General features: G+C 43.3%; 1 protein-coding gene across 2 annotated transcripts in view; it reads left to right on the top strand.

Moving 5' to 3' along the window:
- Window positions 1–16968, top strand: part of Tdp1 (tyrosyl-DNA phosphodiesterase 1) — a 77298-nt gene that overhangs the window by 22061 nt on the left and 38269 nt on the right. For both annotated transcript variants that reach the window (XM_055593265.1, XM_055593264.1), the window contains exons 7-13: window positions 4376–4468; window positions 7780–7947; window positions 8400–8478; window positions 9767–9952; window positions 10541–10589; window positions 12761–12827; window positions 14191–14298. In XM_055593265.1, coding sequence (XP_055449240.1) covers window positions 4376–4468; window positions 7780–7947; window positions 8400–8478; window positions 9767–9952; window positions 10541–10589; window positions 12761–12827; window positions 14191–14298 — 750 coding nt within the window. The remainder of the gene's footprint in view (window positions 1–4375; window positions 4469–7779; window positions 7948–8399; window positions 8479–9766; window positions 9953–10540; window positions 10590–12760; window positions 12828–14190; window positions 14299–16968) is intronic.

The raw sequence follows: 16968 nt of genomic DNA, 5'->3' as shown, positions 1-16968 counted from the left end.
CAGTTCTGTGTCACAAGTCAGTGCTTATGGTGTCTCCTGCTTTTAAAAACTTCCATGATTTGGCAAGAATGAGTTATATTGAATTGTCTATTATTAGTCGGCCCCATACTCTGATTAACAGAAAACTAATTTTACCAAAAGCTGCCAGTTTGCAAGGCCTGTCCCAGCTCCACTGGGCTCCTCTGAGATGTCAGTGGCAGACAGGAAAAACTGGCTCTCTCCTTCCTGTCTTACACATTGTACCATGACAGCTCACACCGTTTTTCTTAACTTGGCTTTGCAGCAGTTTCACTGAGTCTTTTTAGAGTAATTTGGCTTTACAAGTGAGAAAAGCAAAACAAAATGTGGTTGTCCTTATTTTAGTATTTTTACAAATCACATTTCTCTGGAAAGGATTTGTCAAAAGACTGATAAAGCCTCTTCTTCTTTTCAAACCAGTAGTGGAAGGGGGGTTGGCTTGCTGCCCCCAGTAGGAAGCAATCTGCCAGCAGGGAGTGTTGGTCCTCAGTCTGGCCTGACACTGCCTCCTGCTTAAGCCATGACCTGAAATGACAGTATTGTGGCTTCTTTTACTTTATGTGCATAAAACAGTATTTTTGCTAGTGTAATGTGAAAAGGAGCCAGAGTAGAAACAGTTAGGCCTCTCCACGAAGCAATAGCTCCATTATCTGACTTTAATGTCCTGAGTAGATAGGGTGACATCTGCAGACCACCCCTAATGGGTAGCTCTTGTTAAAGAACAGGATTTGATGATTTAGAGTGAACTCAAGTACTGACTCATGCATAAAATATTCATTTTCTAGCTCTGAACTCACAGAATGCAACCAGTTTCAGCTCAGAATACAAATTGCCATCACTGTGGGCAGCTTAGCCATAATGCAGGTCACCAAACAGGAAGTCCTTGTCTCCTCCCCTTAGCTGAAACCCCAGGATAAATACATCCTTGGTTCTCTGGGATCACTTTTAGGTCACCAGTGCCAGGTTTCCGTGCTACCGTGGGGTCTGTGCTGAATGCTGAGTTTTCCAAGTGAAAAGCCCCGGTGTACCTCTGGGCTAGCAAGCCCCGGGGGAGCTTGTGCTGTCATCTGCCAGTTATGCTGCCACTCCTGGGAAGTAGTGGAGGCTTCAGAAGGCCTGCTCAGAAGCTGGCATGGCGGTGCTTCACTGTGAATGGAGCAGGGAGCGAGCAGACAGAAAGTCTCCTTTGTTTAATCCTGTCAAAATTATCAGGTTCTTTTAATATCATTCACGGGAAAACTGAGACGTAGAGTAAATGAGTTTACCTTCCTTGGGGATGAATAGGACTAGAACTCATTTTTAACTTTAGTTTTTAATTTGTTTCTGTTTGCTCACGGCTCCAATTGATGTCATTATTTCCTTTGCCCCATTCATCCCTTGCTTCTTAGAGGCACTCACACATGCACATTTTATGAGTTCAATCTAATAGTTCTCAATTCAAAGAAGTCATTGCAGTACAACCCTTCCCAGCTAGAGAGTATCCATGGTCTACACTTTGCTGAAATGTCAGTATCTTGCAAAGGATCGAGCTCATATCTGGAAATTGTGGCTGTTTATTATTTTAAGAATTCATCAATCCAGAAATGATGCCACATACATGCCTGTAATCCCAGCTCTTAGGGAGGTCAGGAGTTCAAGGCCAGTCTTCATAAGATTCCCCCTGTCACTGAAAATCAACAAAAATTATTCATCAAATACCAGAATGTTACTGAGTCTCAAGTCTGGAGGATGTCATTTTTGTCCTTGTAGCTTTTCATCCTTTGTTGAAAGCACAGAGCATATATGTGAGGTAGAAAAGGAGAAAACCCCAGCTCGTGGTGATGGGGAAATGACTGTCTTCCCAACCTAGAGCTAACACAGTGACTGTGAGGCAGTTCCTGGGACAGCACATGCCTGAACAAGCATGCACTGAGCAGGCGATTGGCCGGGTACCGTGTGCAGAGCACATAGAAAGAGCCAGGATTCCACTCCTTCTACAGAGCTCATCCTCAGCAAGCGCTAGATGTATTCTATCCAGCACCTATAAAGTGCACGACAATCCCAGGCATGGTATGTTGCATGGGACTTTAGAATGGAAAAGCTCTTCGGTTTTCCCCAGAGTCGGGCAACTCTGATGGCTCTCAAGCATTAATAGGGAAAAGCAACACAGCAGAATGGACAGTGTCCCCATCTAAGCAGGAGCCAGCCATAGCCTTCAGGGGCATGCTTCTTCTCCCCAACTTCTCCAGCTTGTCGTCTTTCTCACCAGGACCTCAACTCCCACTCATTTTCTAGTAGCATACAATGTTCACCATCCCTCCTCTAGCCATGTCAGAAGTGCACAGAGGGCCCTGGCTTGTGGGCATATGTGACTTCAGTCATCTTCTACAGGCTCATTTGGAGACCTAGACGATAATCCCTTTCCTCCAGCCACAGATTCTGCATTGTAAAATGAGAATACTACTTCTTCTTGACATGTGCTAGAGCATCCAAAAACAGTGCCTGACATGGCGGTGCCTCATGTGTACTTCCTTGCTTCTTCATAGCCCACCTTCACATTTGGAAAGTAGCCCTTTTGCCATGCCCACTGCTCAGGGACAGTACTGCAGGTCCACCTCTTTAAGGTGCATCTCTATTCCTTGTCTTCCTGTATTTTTAACTGTGATCTTATTAACACACATAATGCTGCCTATGAATAAAGATTAATATGTCTCCCCTTAAGTTAATTCATAATTCTGTTTGATAGGATTCACTGACATTGATATATGGTTTCCTCGTAATTGATGCCTTGATTAATGGAAATATTTGTAAAGCTTCTATCATGAATCCCTAGCTGGCTTATCCTTAATTATAATCAACTGCTATGTGGCAACTGAGTGTGTCAATTTGCCCAGATTTCAGAAACTCCATTTCATAACTACGGAGAAGATGGCTCAGCAGCTGTCATTTCTTGAGCCTTGCATTAATTTGTTGCCTGCCGGCTTGAAGTTCTTACTCCTTTTGGCAAGGACTAAGTATCTTCTTTTTTTCTGTTCCTGTCTTTTCCCTTATCCTTCCCCTCTTCCCTTTCTTTTAAGAGGCAGGACCTCACCTCAGACTTCAGTCACAGCCCAGCCCAAAACTCACAGGCACACTCCTGCCCCAGCCTCCCAAGTCACAGTACAGGCATGTGCCACCATGCCTTCCCGTTTCCTTCCCTTTCATGTGCCTCCTCCTGTTAGCTGAGACTCTCAGGGTGGCTTATTCGGGGAGAAACAGAGGTTCATTGTTATCATACGTGTCAGCTGAGTTACGTGGAGTAAAAGCATTTTGGCCTCAGCAGAGTTGACAAACTAAGTCAAGACAAGAATTTCAGTCTTGAGAAATGACACTCTAGGTCTAGAGAAAGGGCTTAAAGTCCCTTAGTAACAATCTACAGATAGAACAATCTCCAGATAAAAGTCACCCAGCACTTCTTACAAAATGAGGCTACTAAAAGAGAATGACTGCCAAGTCTTTAACCTTTACATTGTGTACTTTGATTTCATTTTCATCATCCCTAAGCTGAGCTTGATCCTTCATGAGCCATGTGAAAAGAGGAGGCTCAGGCATACCAAATGGTTTAGCAAAGCTCATGTGACTTCTAAAGGACAGACTCAGGTCCTCAGACTTCACATTGAGAACTCTCTCGTGTGTATATATATATATATATTTTTTTTTTCTTCTCTCTCACTGGAAATAAAGTTAAGAAAATATGCTTAGTGATATGAGAAGCCCCAATAGAAAGAAGGCTCAGCCCAGTCTCTCTTGAGTTCATGGAGGAGAAAAGAGAAGACTTACTGCAAGCCCAGATACACAGTGATGACAAGTATGGCACATGGAATACATCTCTGATCAGGACAGGGCATCTTGTAATATTAACTACAACCGTCAGTAAGAAATTCATTTTACACCTTCAGTATACTGCATGTGTGCACGCAGCCATAGGCTGAAACAAAGGCTTCCCGAGCTGAGACTTTAAACACAGGCCGTATGTATTTCAGTTGTTTGAAACATGCTGGCGTGTTACACAGCAGGAGGTTCTGCTCCTACCTTGCTTGCAAAATGCAGGGCAAGGATGTCCCTGTGGTCATCATAGTGAAATGATAGCCACGGATACTAAGGGGGAAGGGATGTGAGTTCATGACCCCCAGATATTCTGAGCCTTTTTGGAAGATGGCTTTCTGCATGTCACTGTAGATTTTCAGAAGACAGTGTGTAGAAGGGGAGTTGGTGATGATTGAAAGTTTGGATATTATGAGAGGCCAACCATTCTTCCAGCTTTTTCTTAAATTCTCACTAGGAGATCTGTTTCTTTGAAAAGCTGTTCATGACCTTGTTCGCCTCACTCTCTTTGAAGGAAAATGATGCTCTTGCTCTACGAAGAAGGCCTCCGAGTCGTCATCCACACCTCCAACCTCATCCGGGAAGACTGGCACCAGAAAACCCAAGGGTTCGTAGAGCCATGCATTGCATGGCAGTCTTTTGTGCTGGGAAAGGGCGGAAGCAAAAGCTATTCAATTTCTTCTTTTTCTTTCTGTTTTTCTACTTGTAATGTCCATGTGCCTAGAAAGAGGCATACCAGAAATAGTCTGTGTGTGTGTGTGTGTGTGTGTGTGTGTGTGTGTGTGTGTGTGTGTTATTTTTCCTTCAATGCAAAGCAAGTGCTCTACCTGAGCCATGCCCCCATCCCCACAGTACTTCCAGGCCTCCATCCCACTGTCTCCTGAGGTAGTCACTGTTAACAGCCTGATGCAAAATCATCCATAACTACCACTGGTGTACAGGAATAGTTAAGTTACATGCAGGTGTTTTGTAAAATTCATCTATTTGTTAAAGTCTCTATTATTGTTTGAAAATTTCACACATCCATATAATTTTTTTCTTTAAATCAAATCTGCCCCCTAGTCTGTCCCCTGTCCACTCCCACCACTTTCCCTCTAGACGTCATAAGCTCTTTTTTTTTTTTTTAAAGCCACCTGAGTTCATTTAGTGCTACCTGCACTGCGTGGGAGGAGGAGCACCTGCTGGGAGGGGAGGGCAAGGCAGAGAAGTAAGTTTGGATGGGTTGTTTAATCACCGTGTTTATGTTTGTGTGTCAGTCTGGGCACACATGTACCACCACACACATGTGGAGATTAGATGGCAGCCTAGACTGTCAGTCCCCACCTTCACCCTTGTTTGACATGGGGTGTCTTATTCTCTGCTGTTATATACCCCAGGCTAGCTGGTCCACAAGTTTCTGGAGATTCTCCTATCTCTACCTCCCATCTGCTGCTTGTCACATCTCACTGTTGCCCTAGTCTGGAACAGAGCTACTGTACACAGTCATGCTTTCACAAGCTTCTGAGCCTCAGTAACCCCGTGGGTTGAGCTGAAATAAGGAGCCTTCCAGCTCAGCCTCTGGGCCTGCTTTGACCTGAGTCTGGGTTCAATTTTCCATGTTCCTCTTAAACTGTGCTTCTCAGAGTAGTGCTATTCTGACTCCCACAGGAGCGAGGAGTCTCTGCCCTGTCTCTTAAAAAACCTTGGCCGCAGGGGTTGCTCTTCTCTATCATCATGTCCCCTGAATATAGAAGCCCTTTCTCTCTCACACACACACACAACTCTTTTTTTTTTTCTTTATTTTAGATAGAATCTTTTATGTAACTCATGCTGTTTGGGAAAGTGACTGTATAGCTATATAACCCAAGCTGGTCTTGTACTCTTAACCTTTTTGCTTTGCCTCGCAAGTGCTGGCTAATGGGACTCTCTTGATTGTCTGAGTCCTTTGTCCGCTCTGCCCCACTGCCCAGGGAGATCTTAAGGCAAGCCTCTCTGAGCTGCTGACAGGGCCTGGGGACTCATATGCAACCCCATCAGAACAGGAAGTAACGTTTAGATAAGTGTGTTCCTAGTGAAACAGGGATTATGAAACTAAACAGATTTGTGAAGGTGGTTCCCAGTCTTCGGTGGCTCTCAGAACCCCACCAGTGCCTCTGGCTCATTCTGGAGCTGTGAACTTGAATTTATGGGCAACAGTGCTTCCTGAGGCTCCTCAAGTGATTGCCAGGAGAGACTCAAAGTGAAAGATGTGACATTTCCCTCCAGCCACCCTAATATAGGTCCCTGTTGCTCTGTGCTTCTTCTGCTCTTGATTCTCTCTAATACTTGATGGTTTCATGTTGTGATAATAAAATATATGTGTAAGAAACCTCGAAAGGGCACAGGGGAGATGGTCGAGTGGCTAAGAGCACTTGCTACTCATTCTTCTTGTGTAGGTCCTAGGTTTGGTGTCTACCTCCCACATGATAACTCACAGCCATCTGGCTGCGTCCTGCAGTTCCGGGGGTCCAACACCCTTCTCTGACCTTTGCAGGCCCTGCACACACATGCAAATGTTCATGCACAAGAAATAAAACAAAAACCTTTAAACAAACCAACAAACCTTTAAAGGCACTTTTTATGCAGTCTCCCTTTATCAGTGGTCTGCCTCAGCCATGCTCATTCTCGGCCGTTGCTTGAACACCCATTCAGGTCATACACTTCATGTCATCTGTTGGTTCGAGAGTTAGCTCAGTAGTTAAGAGCACTGGCTGCTCTTGCAGAAGATTCAAGGTAATTCCTAGCAGCAGCACCAGGCAGCTGCCAACTGTCTGTAACTCCAGTTCAAGGACTCTAATGTCCTTTTCTGGCTTCTGTGGACATGTACATGCATGTGGTACACATACCTACACTCAGGCATACACACACATAAAACAAAATAAAAAATTTTAAGTAACTATTTAAAAATAAATCAAAAATTCAAATGGTTTGCTCCACTGTAGTGTTCTCATATTCTTTCACAAAGTATTTTAAAATGCCCCCTTTCTCAGTATCCTCGTTTAGGAAGTTACTTCCTGCCATGGTCCTCCTCCAGAACGTTCCTGTTGGTGAACCTTCATCTTGGGCTCAGAGATGTCTGTGGGAGGAAACCTCACACATCTAGCCTAGCTGATCACTTTACACCCAGAGACAAAGAAAGTCCCAGAGATGTTAGAGGGCCTGCCTACAATGGCAAAGCCAGCTCGAAGCAGATGTGCTCCAGATGTGGGCTCCAGCCTTAGGCAGGCCTGTCTTTCCTATTGCCTCGTATGGCTCCTTGCAACTGCCCTTTGAGGCTGAACTCTTAATCTGGTTTTACCCTTGAAGAACTTGTAATCCTAGAGGCTTGAAGCCATACTATTTTTGTAATCTACCTGTATCGCACTGTATTGTATCTATTGGGCTTAGATGCGGTTATTTCCCACTTATAGGCATGTCGTAGAAGGGCAAATGCATGGTTTCTTTGGGGGAAAGGAATTGATGAGATAAGGATGTAATGTTTTATCACTGGTAAGGGCTTAGCTGTTCGAGGCTCATGTTAAATGTGCTACATACTCATTCTAGGCACCAGAAAGTATAAGATATAAAAATATCTCAAACCACTACAGAATGTACATTACAAAAAAAGAGTTTTCTTATTGAAAATAAACTTGCATGTATATTTTTCTTGGTATAAATAGCTTTTGATTCTTAATTTGGATAAGGACATGGCTTTACATAAAGAGATAGCATTCAGAAACACATCTGTGTTGGGGAGTTTTTGGATCAGTGTGATCAGATCTGTCTCCTCCTGCCAGAAATCCCTCCGTCACCATGTAAAGACAGTGGCGAGAATTCACCCCTTGCTTGGATGAATGCATAACCTGTGCAAGGCCATTGTTACAGTAAGAGTTGTTAAGATCTTTTTTTTTCCCCTCACAGGATATGGTTGAGCCCTTTGTACCCGCGCATCAACCAGGGAAACCACACGTCTGGAGAGTCACGCACCCATTTCAAAGCTGACCTCATCAGCTATTTGACAGCGTATAATGACCCCTCTCTCCAGGAGTGGATAGACACCATCCGAGAGCACGATCTCTCTGAAACCAAGTACGTGGCCCCTCCCCCACTTACAGTATGACAGGCTGTGAAAGGACTCCCGGCTTGCAAGCCAAATAAGTTGGGAATCCGGGGGGGGGGGGGGGGGGGGGCTTGGGAAGGAGCTGGGTGCTGTTTGACTGTGCTGATGAGGGCAATGGGGTGACAGCAGATGTGAGCACACGGTGTCTCATGGCTCACCAGGCCTCAAAGTGGTAGTAGGCCTTAACCCTCCCAATGGGGTGGTTCTTTCCGCAGCACCCAGGTGTCCTGCTTTTAACTGCTTTAGCTAAAAAAAAAAAAAAAATGAACTTCAGAGTAACAGTTACTATGAAGGAGGCATGGCCCTGAAACGAATTAGCTCCTTGAACTCTTTCCTTATGTCAATTTTAGTCTGTATTCTGTGGGTTTAAGGTGTCAAAACACAACTTGCATGTTATTTTACTGTATTTTACTTTATTCAGTGTTTACCTTATTGGTTCAACCCCTGGACGCTTTCAAGGAAGTCACAGAGATAACTGGGGACATTTTAGGCTTAGGAAGGTAACAAAACTTTTACTATTTTTAACATTTAGAGTAATCTAATATGTGTTCTTTCTCTCTTTTAATTTATGATTTTTAATTTATGATTCCCCCATCCAAATCCTAAATACAAGCCTTGTAGTCTTGACTTGTTCCTCAGCCTGCCTCTTAAGTGGGTGTAAAATCAAATGTTCTGTAAGCCCGGGGACTAATGGTGAACTAATGGTGTCCAGCCTAGGTAATAGCATGCATTTGTGTGATCACAAATCCTGCACGTTGAGTAGCATCTGTAGTTTTTAAGTCACTTCTCATCACAGCTCACGCTGCATCGAAGCTTAGTTCCAGGGCAAGCTGGCAGATGAGAAATGCCTGAGATGGAAGTCGTAACGCAGGGCTTCTCTCAGTTCTTGAAGCTTCTCAGGAGCTGAGATCACAGAAGAGACTAAGACTGGGAGCTTTCAGTTCAGTTCTGCTTCCTGCAGCACACTGCAGCACATGGAAATTGAGAACGTGCGTGCGTGTGTGTGTGTGTGTGTGTATTAATGCCTAAGCTGTGGAGAGGAAGAAAGGCAACACATATTAGTTCCACTGGGAGAGGAGCCATCTGCATTCTTCTTGCTGCCTGCTGCCTCTAGGTAGTACATGTTTCTATGGATTAAAAACTCCAAATACTTCCTCAGTTATTCCTCAGTTTGCGTAAGCGTCAAGACAGGAAATGCATATTAATCTTCTGCAGTGCCTTAGGTGGTTCAGGTCCGTATGTCAATATCCCTCATGTTAGACAGTCACACTGGAGGCCCAGGATTTTGTCTTTGCTTCCACCCCTCCCTCAGGTCCTTGCACATGCTAGGCTAGTGCCTACCCCAACACAACTACACCCAGCCCCGAGTGCAGGGCTGAAACAAGAGCTAGATGCTCTGTTCAAGGGAGCAAGAGTGCACACTGGTTTCATCGTGTTGGTTTACTTTATATACATCAGACAGTTGTGAATTCAGGGTGGGTTTATCTTGCTATCTCTGCTAAGATAGGCCTTTAAAAAATGTTTTATTCTGCTTTTGTATTTACTGCAAATCAAAGACTTTTGAAGATACCTTGTTCACATAGCAGGTTTTTTTGTTTTGTTTTGTTTTGTTTTGTTTTTTTTAAAAAAAGGTGCTTTTGGTATTTAAAAAATAGTTTTCAAAGATGGAAAAAAGTATCTGCAAGCATGGTGCTGATTGCTGAAGTTTTCAGGGCTCCCTTGCCTGTTAGGGCATTGCAGTTATCACTGTTACTGCTGCAACTGTTGCATGCTTTCTTTTTGGAGCAGCTTCTGCAGGCACATGCCCCATCTGTACCCAGAGGCGAGTGCTGGCCCATCGTGGGTCAGTTTTCAAGCATTGGCTCCCTGGGCCCTGATGAATCGAAGTGGCTGTGCTCAGAGTTTAAAGAGAGCTTGCTGGCGCTGAGAGAGGACGGCAGAACTCAAGCAAGAAGTGTGGTTCCTCTTCACCTGGTGAGCCCTCTTTCTCCCTTCTGCTGTACTACAGAAGAATCAAGAAACAGCCTCCCTTACCTCAGTGCTTTAGTCTGATGAGGGGCAGGGAAGCTTAACTTGTTTTTGTGGTCCTGGGTGCGACCCTAGGCGAGGGCTTCAGTTTGTTCAGGAGCCTTGTTGCAGCCACAGACTTGCTGCGCTCTTCCCATTCTTTCTTTCAAGTTGTCAAGCCAAGGGAAGAAATAACCAGGTATACCACTGCAGCAGAATCATAAGCTCGTTAATTACGCAGAGCCCTGTAAATTAACAATTAGTCTTCCATTTAATTCAATATTAATTTGGCATTTCAGAGGGAAAAGCATTGAAATTAAAATGTACTTTGTCATTAGTTATTTACATGCTTCTTGTAGCTTAGTCACCACTTCAGTTATTTTTCACTAAGTTGGAGGTTTTCTTTGAATTTAAGATGTAATTTCTTTCTAAATCTTTTAGCTTAACATTTGTCATTAAAATTTTTATTTTCTTAATAAACTAGTCAACATTCCTTTCTTTCAACATGATTCATGCCAAGTTTTATTGTTTTTCTCTTTTCTTGCTTACTTTCAGATCTACCCTTCTGTGGAAAACGTGCGGACCAGCTTAGAAGGCTATCCCGGTAACTTCTGGGGACTCAGCTGTGGTTTCTCTGGATCTTCCCGAAATGCCTTGGGGCATGTTTTATTTCGGTTTTGTTTTGTCACCACAATTGGTTAGATATGTAGAATGGTTTTCTCTCATTCAGGTGAAGCTAATGAAGCAGGTGTTGTTGAGCTCTGCAGGATTCCAGAGAAGGGAATTCAGACACACTGGTTCACCCCCATAGGAATTCCATGTAGTGGTTTTCCTCAGTTTTACTAGTAAGGCATCCAGCATGTTGGTTGCCAAGACAAGATGTCCCACCAAAGTGAACTCCATGACACCCACTGCTTCCTTGACAGCTTGGCTGACATCCTTCCCTCTGTCCTGTCTGAGGCTCTGTGTAGTCCTTCCAAATGTAACTCCCGGACACAAATACATAAAAGACCTAGAGTCCATGATTACAGTTACCTTTTGTGTAGTTCAGTTGCTACGTCATTTTTTAGGAGATTTATCTGCAAATTTCCAGTCTTATTTTCTAAAACTCTGTCAACTTTATTCTTTATTTTCCTTTTTCCACTGTTGAGCACTGAACGTTTAAACAAAAGCACCCTCCATAATGCCAACAGGTTATTAACAAAAGCTCCAGAGAGCAGGTCTCAGGAAGAAACTAAGTCTGATTGGCATTCACTACAGGCTGGCAGCAGAATGCACTAAATTATGACTAATTTTGCTCATTTATTGCTTATAAAATTAGATGTGACCTTGCCAAAAGAATCTCAATAAAGTTCAGAGTGTATTTGCCATTTGTTGATTTTTAATGGCAAAATAAAATTACTTCCCTTTGACTCTGGGACATGGGTAGGTTTTCTTTCTGTACTTCTAATAGGCTAGATCTATTCAAAGTACACTTAATGGGAGAGAACGTGGCATTTTCAATGAAGCAATTTTATAAGTGGTTCTAAAATGGAATATGTTTTTAGCTATTTGCAGTAGGAGACAGGGCATACCTTATTGGACGTTGGAGTTGTTTAAAGCCTTCGCTGCACATAGATTACTGTTGGGAAGTGCCAAGGTGTGTTTGGAAAGTCAGTGATGAATCTACAGTGGATTTTTTTTAAGTAAAAAAAAGGCAGATATGTTTGCCGAATGTTTTCATTTGTTTCCTCATCTCCAGAGTCTGTAAGAACCTCCTCTGAGGTGGGCGTAATGGTGCACACCTTTAATCCCACCACCTCAGATGGCTCTCTGAGTTCGAGGCAGCCTGGTCTCTAAAGCGAGTGCCACGACAGCACGGACTGTTACACAGAGAAATCCTGTCTCAAAAAACAAAAACAAACGAACAAAAAAGAACCTCCTCTGCCTGCATGGAAATGGCCAGTGTAGGCAGGACTGGGTTTGTCATTCACTGCCTCCCCAGATGCCTGCCTGGGACAAAAAAAAACCTAATGATGTTCTTCATACCTGCCTATGATTGTAAAACAGGCCCAGAGTCTTCCTGTGGTCTTTTCTAAAGATTTTTTTTTATTATTATTTACACAGTATTCCGAATGCCAGAAGAGAGCACCTGATCTCATTATGGATGGTTATGAGCCACCATGTGGTTGCTGGGAATTGAACTTGGGACCTTTGGAAGAACAACCAGTGCTATTAACCTCTGAGCCATCTTTTCAGCCACCCTGTGGTCTTTTCTAATACTTCAAATGTGTGTAGATTCTTGACTCAATATCTTTTCTTTTCTGATAGTAAACTGTTTATATGTTTCTTTTCCCTGAGGAAAGAAGCCCATGAAGAGAATGTACCTAATTTGATTCTGGTAGTGTAAGCCTTTGATCCCAGCTACTCTGGAGGTTGAGGCAGGAGGATCACAAAATCAAGGCCAGCCTGGCCTACAGAGTGAGATCCAAGCCTCCCTGGGCAACTTCATAAGACCATAAATAAAAAGTAAGAAGGGTGCTGGTTATATAGCTCAGTGGTAGGGCCCTTGCCTAGTCTGGATGAGTCCCTAGGTTCAATCCCCAGTACCAAGACAGAACCACAAACACAGAGAAAGATCATGTGCCTAATATAAGTGTAGAAGATGAAATAATGGAAGCAGCTGGCTTCCATTTAATTTACCGTCTCACTATTTATAGCGATTTTCTGCTTAATGAAGATGCCTCAAATTATATTTCATTATTTTTATTTGTTTTCTCTTCTCTCCTTTGAAAGCTGGAGGCTCTCTTCCCTATAGCATCCAGACAGCTGAAAAACAGAATTGGCTGCACTCCTACTTCCAGTAAGTAACTGGTTCTCAATGCTGCTCTTACTTCATTAGGAACAGGAGTGTTATGTCAGTCTGTTTGTTTGTTTTTTAAAGTACCTTATATAATACAACTATATTCTTTCATCTGCTTATGCTAGTGATAGAAATAATTTAAAACAAGATTTTGAAAAATTTTTGGAATAGGTTTTTAATACCAGAGTAAAATTTATCTCTGTGGAGTTTCTATTTAAATATTAGCAGACAAAGAAAAAGATAAATAAGAGCTCGTGTTGGGTAGTATATGGCGTATATAAGCAGCGCTTAGCTCACTTTACCGAAGCCTGAAGCATGACCCTCGTGGCTGTAGTAGTCAGGGGCCACACTTGGTGAGGGCAGAGCCCGTGCCTCTGTCGCCAGGATAAAGACGGTGTTTGGTGTGCCAGCAGAGCTCCCCAGACAAGGATGGGTGGGGAAAGAAAGGCTTGTCCTTTTCCTCCTCCAGCTGCAGCACTTGCTTGTCCCGAATGTTCCAGACCAACCCCAGGGTCTGACTCACTTTGGTAGTGGCTTGTCAACTCGGCAGCCAGAAACGAGAGTACAGTCTGTTTCTGTAGCCTTCTGCTGAGATCCGTGTTGGCCCGTGGCATGGCTGTCGTACTCTATCCTTACAGGGCACTTTTATGTTGTGCTCCTCACAGTTTCAGACTCCTGGGTTCACTCAGATGAAGAAAATGGTGGCGCTCTTCATCCTGACCCTGTGCTGGCACACTGCCTGTCAGCCTGAGGGATTATCCTCTTCCAAGCCAGAGTCACTGCCTCATGACAAGAGGCCGTTATGCCTTGGAACCTGAGTCCTAAAATGTTGGAAACCTAGAAGTAGCACTGAAAGCCAAAGCTAAAGCATTTCTGAATTCTCCTGCCTTTTTAGCGCTCACCTGTGGCATGCTGTATTTCACTCACTCTGTTTCACTGGAGAAGCGTCAGTGGGGACCCTATACGCTTCCTGCTTCCAAGAGCCCACAGCCCAGCCAGAGACCTGTGTACACACATGCGGAAAGCACAAGAAAACCAGTGTAGTGCACATATGTGTACATGCATGTGCGTGTACAAGTATGTAAAAGGACAAAAAACCCTATGTCCACGGGGTTTGATGCTTTTGTGGCTAGTGCGTAATTTTATTTTTATTTTTTTATCTTTTTGGCATCCTGACTTTTCAGAATGGTCGTGCATTCTTCTTTTGTCTGAACTGACTTTCATCAGCTACCACAGTGACAGACAGTGCTTTTGCTGCTGTCTTTTTAGCTAGGGCGTTGCCTTCATGCCATTGACTAGTGTGAGACTTTTGTCTGCCTTGAATTGCTTTCTAATTCATGGTTTATGTTTCTCCCGTCACCAGCAAGTGGTCAGCAGAGACATCCGGCCGAAGTAATGCCATGCCACATATCAAGACATACATGAGGCCCTCGCCAAACTTCAGTAAACTAGCTTGGTTCCTTGTCACAAGGTAAAGGGGCCTTCTATGTGTCTCATGGGAGGCCTTGTACTGTCCACTCTGAACAGAGTGGAGTCCTGAAAGTGTTCTGTGATATGCCATCAGTCTCAGCCTGCTTCAGTCACCGAGCCTTAAAGGAGGCTTGGGACTAGTGTCTTATTGAATTTGTGCTGGTTGCCTGATTTTTCTTGTCTATCGGATTTGCATAAACTTTAGATTTACTTTTTTTTCGATTCTGTAATAGTAATAACAGTGATTAAGCAAACTGGAATTTAGGGTGAATATAGAAGAAACATAAAATGTTAAAATTGATACTGTTTTATTAGAATCTCTTTAGATAATTAAAACTTGAGCAATCAGATCTCTTATGTGCCCTTTTAAAAACATCTTTATTATGATACAATTCACATACCATTAAAATCTATGCATTAAAGTCTGCAATTTAACAGTTTAAACATGTTTACAGACTTGCACAACCATCACCATAATCTAATTTTAGAATATTTTAATCACCCCTAAAAGGAAGTCCCTACCCATTGACATTTTGTTTCTCTCTCTCTCTCTCTCTCTCTCTCTCTCTTTTAAATAAATTGCTTTGCCCTTTGGAAAATTGAGCTGTGACTAGAACATTAGTACCTCCCTCCTAGTCAGAACTCAACCACTGGGCATCTCTGTGATTCAGTAACCTAATTGATGTCAATCACAACTAATTAAACTATCAGTGGGATTAGTGCTTTGAGAATGAAATGGCACCCAAGAACACACTTCTAAACAAAAGAACCATATCACTTTTTTTGCGGCTAACATTTGTGCCTGGGTCAAGTAAGAAACACTGACCCAAAGAGCTGATTGATAAGCATGATGACAGAGGGTGTCCTAAAGGATTTTGCAGCCTCAGAGCATAATGGGAAAACATACTTTTGAGTTCTAAAAATAAACATTCAGGATGCGTTTCCGCGAGATAACAGCTATATAAACTTGCGGAATTTATTTAGTCTGTTTCCTAGTCTATAAAAAGGAAGGGGTAATGGCTACATTTGGGGTTACTGTGAGAGTTAAGTGGAGTGACAGACTGAGTACCTGGAATGGAACAGGTCCTCTGTGTGGCGGCAGTGGCCATGTATGATGGAAGTGGCTGTACACTGTGGACAGACCTATATGCAGGAAAAATACTCATATGCATTAATTTTCATTAAAGAATGTCTGATCTGCCTCCTGATACTGAGCATCAGTAAGCAGCTTTCTACCTTTGTAATGGTATCCTTACCTTTCATAACCAACTCTGAAATTGTGTAGAGGCCAAGTAAGTCATCATCCTCTTTAAAATTATCCATTACTCAACATGTGTTTCTTTTCTTTTGTGTAGTCTTATTTTCTTATTTTATTGAAACAAGGTCTCATAATATATCTTAGACTGGCCTGAAACTCTCGGTAATCCTTCTCCTTCATCCTCCTCAGTGCTGGGATTACAGACATGCGCCACCATACCTGGTTCAGGGTGCATTTGGGGGGGGGGGCATATATATTACAGATCTCCTTGTGTAGCCTGGAACTGGCTGTGTAAAAAGATCAGCCTCAAACTCACAGATACCTACCTACCCCTGGCTCCTGAGTGCTGGGATGACAGGTGTGTGCTCACATTCAACATGTATTGCAGTAGGTAGTAAGACACAGACCCCACCATTTCTTCATTCAGGAAGTCTGGTGAGCCTACGTGTAGGATTGTGTGAGATGCTGTGGTTGAAAAATAGAACATAGTTGTTCATAAGGGTAGTAAGCAATGCCCTGTTTTATTCTACTACCTACTTGTCGAGAGGATTAAGTGTCCATCAAGACCTCATGATTATCGGATACTGAATTCTTCTCTCTGTTTCAGGCGTTTTCTGTATTTTATGTGAGGCAAGAAACAAAATACATACTCTAGTGTGAGTTTTCATTTAAGGTCTAAAGGGTAAGTGAGGCCAGAAGAATATTTGAGAGAGACAGAGACAGAGACAGAAAAAAAGAGAGAGAATCTGATCAGGCCTGTAACACATGAGATGTGTTTGGAGAATGTCTGAAAGGGTCAGAGAAAGTAGCCTTAGGAGGCCATGTTTATGCTGATACTGACTAAGGAGAATGCACCAGCCCAAGGAAGGAGGAACATACTGGTCAAAAGGAACAGCTCGAAAAGGCTGTCAAGCTGGAGAAAGTGTGGAATGTTGAGCTCCTCCTGTGCTGATATGCAGAGCTGAGCCGGATAACTGGAGGCCCTGAAGTGCGATGATATCATCTAATAAGTGTTGAAAGCTAGGTCAGGCTGCTGAGTGGAGAGTGGGTGGTTAGGAGAGAGTGGCTGTGGGCAGCTGAGTTGGGCAGTCTACAGAGCCTGTGCTGTTTATGGGGAAGAGCTGGTAGAAACAAGCTATTGGGGGGGGGGGGAACGACTCTGTGTAAAGCGTACTTCAAAATCTCCTTCAAGGAAACAGGTTGACCTGGTGGGCTACACACGGCTATAGAGCCAAGCCTACCACTTCAACTCAAACTCTTAGACTTTGTGAGTCAGTGAACCTCACCAAACACATTTCCTGAAACACAAAGCCAAGGCGCAAAAGTGCCCTGGTGGAGAGATGAGTTATACAAGCACCTGTCAACAGTGGCCAGCAAATGACAAGTGTCATTAAAGAAGCCAGAGTCTGAGGT

This window comes from Psammomys obesus, unplaced genomic scaffold (assembly GCF_907164565.1).
Source record: "Psammomys obesus unplaced genomic scaffold, mPsaObe1.curated_primary_1811, whole genome shotgun sequence".
Taxonomy (NCBI): Eukaryota; Metazoa; Chordata; class Mammalia; order Rodentia; family Muridae; genus Psammomys; species Psammomys obesus.
This window is presented reverse-complemented; position numbering and strand designations above follow the sequence as displayed.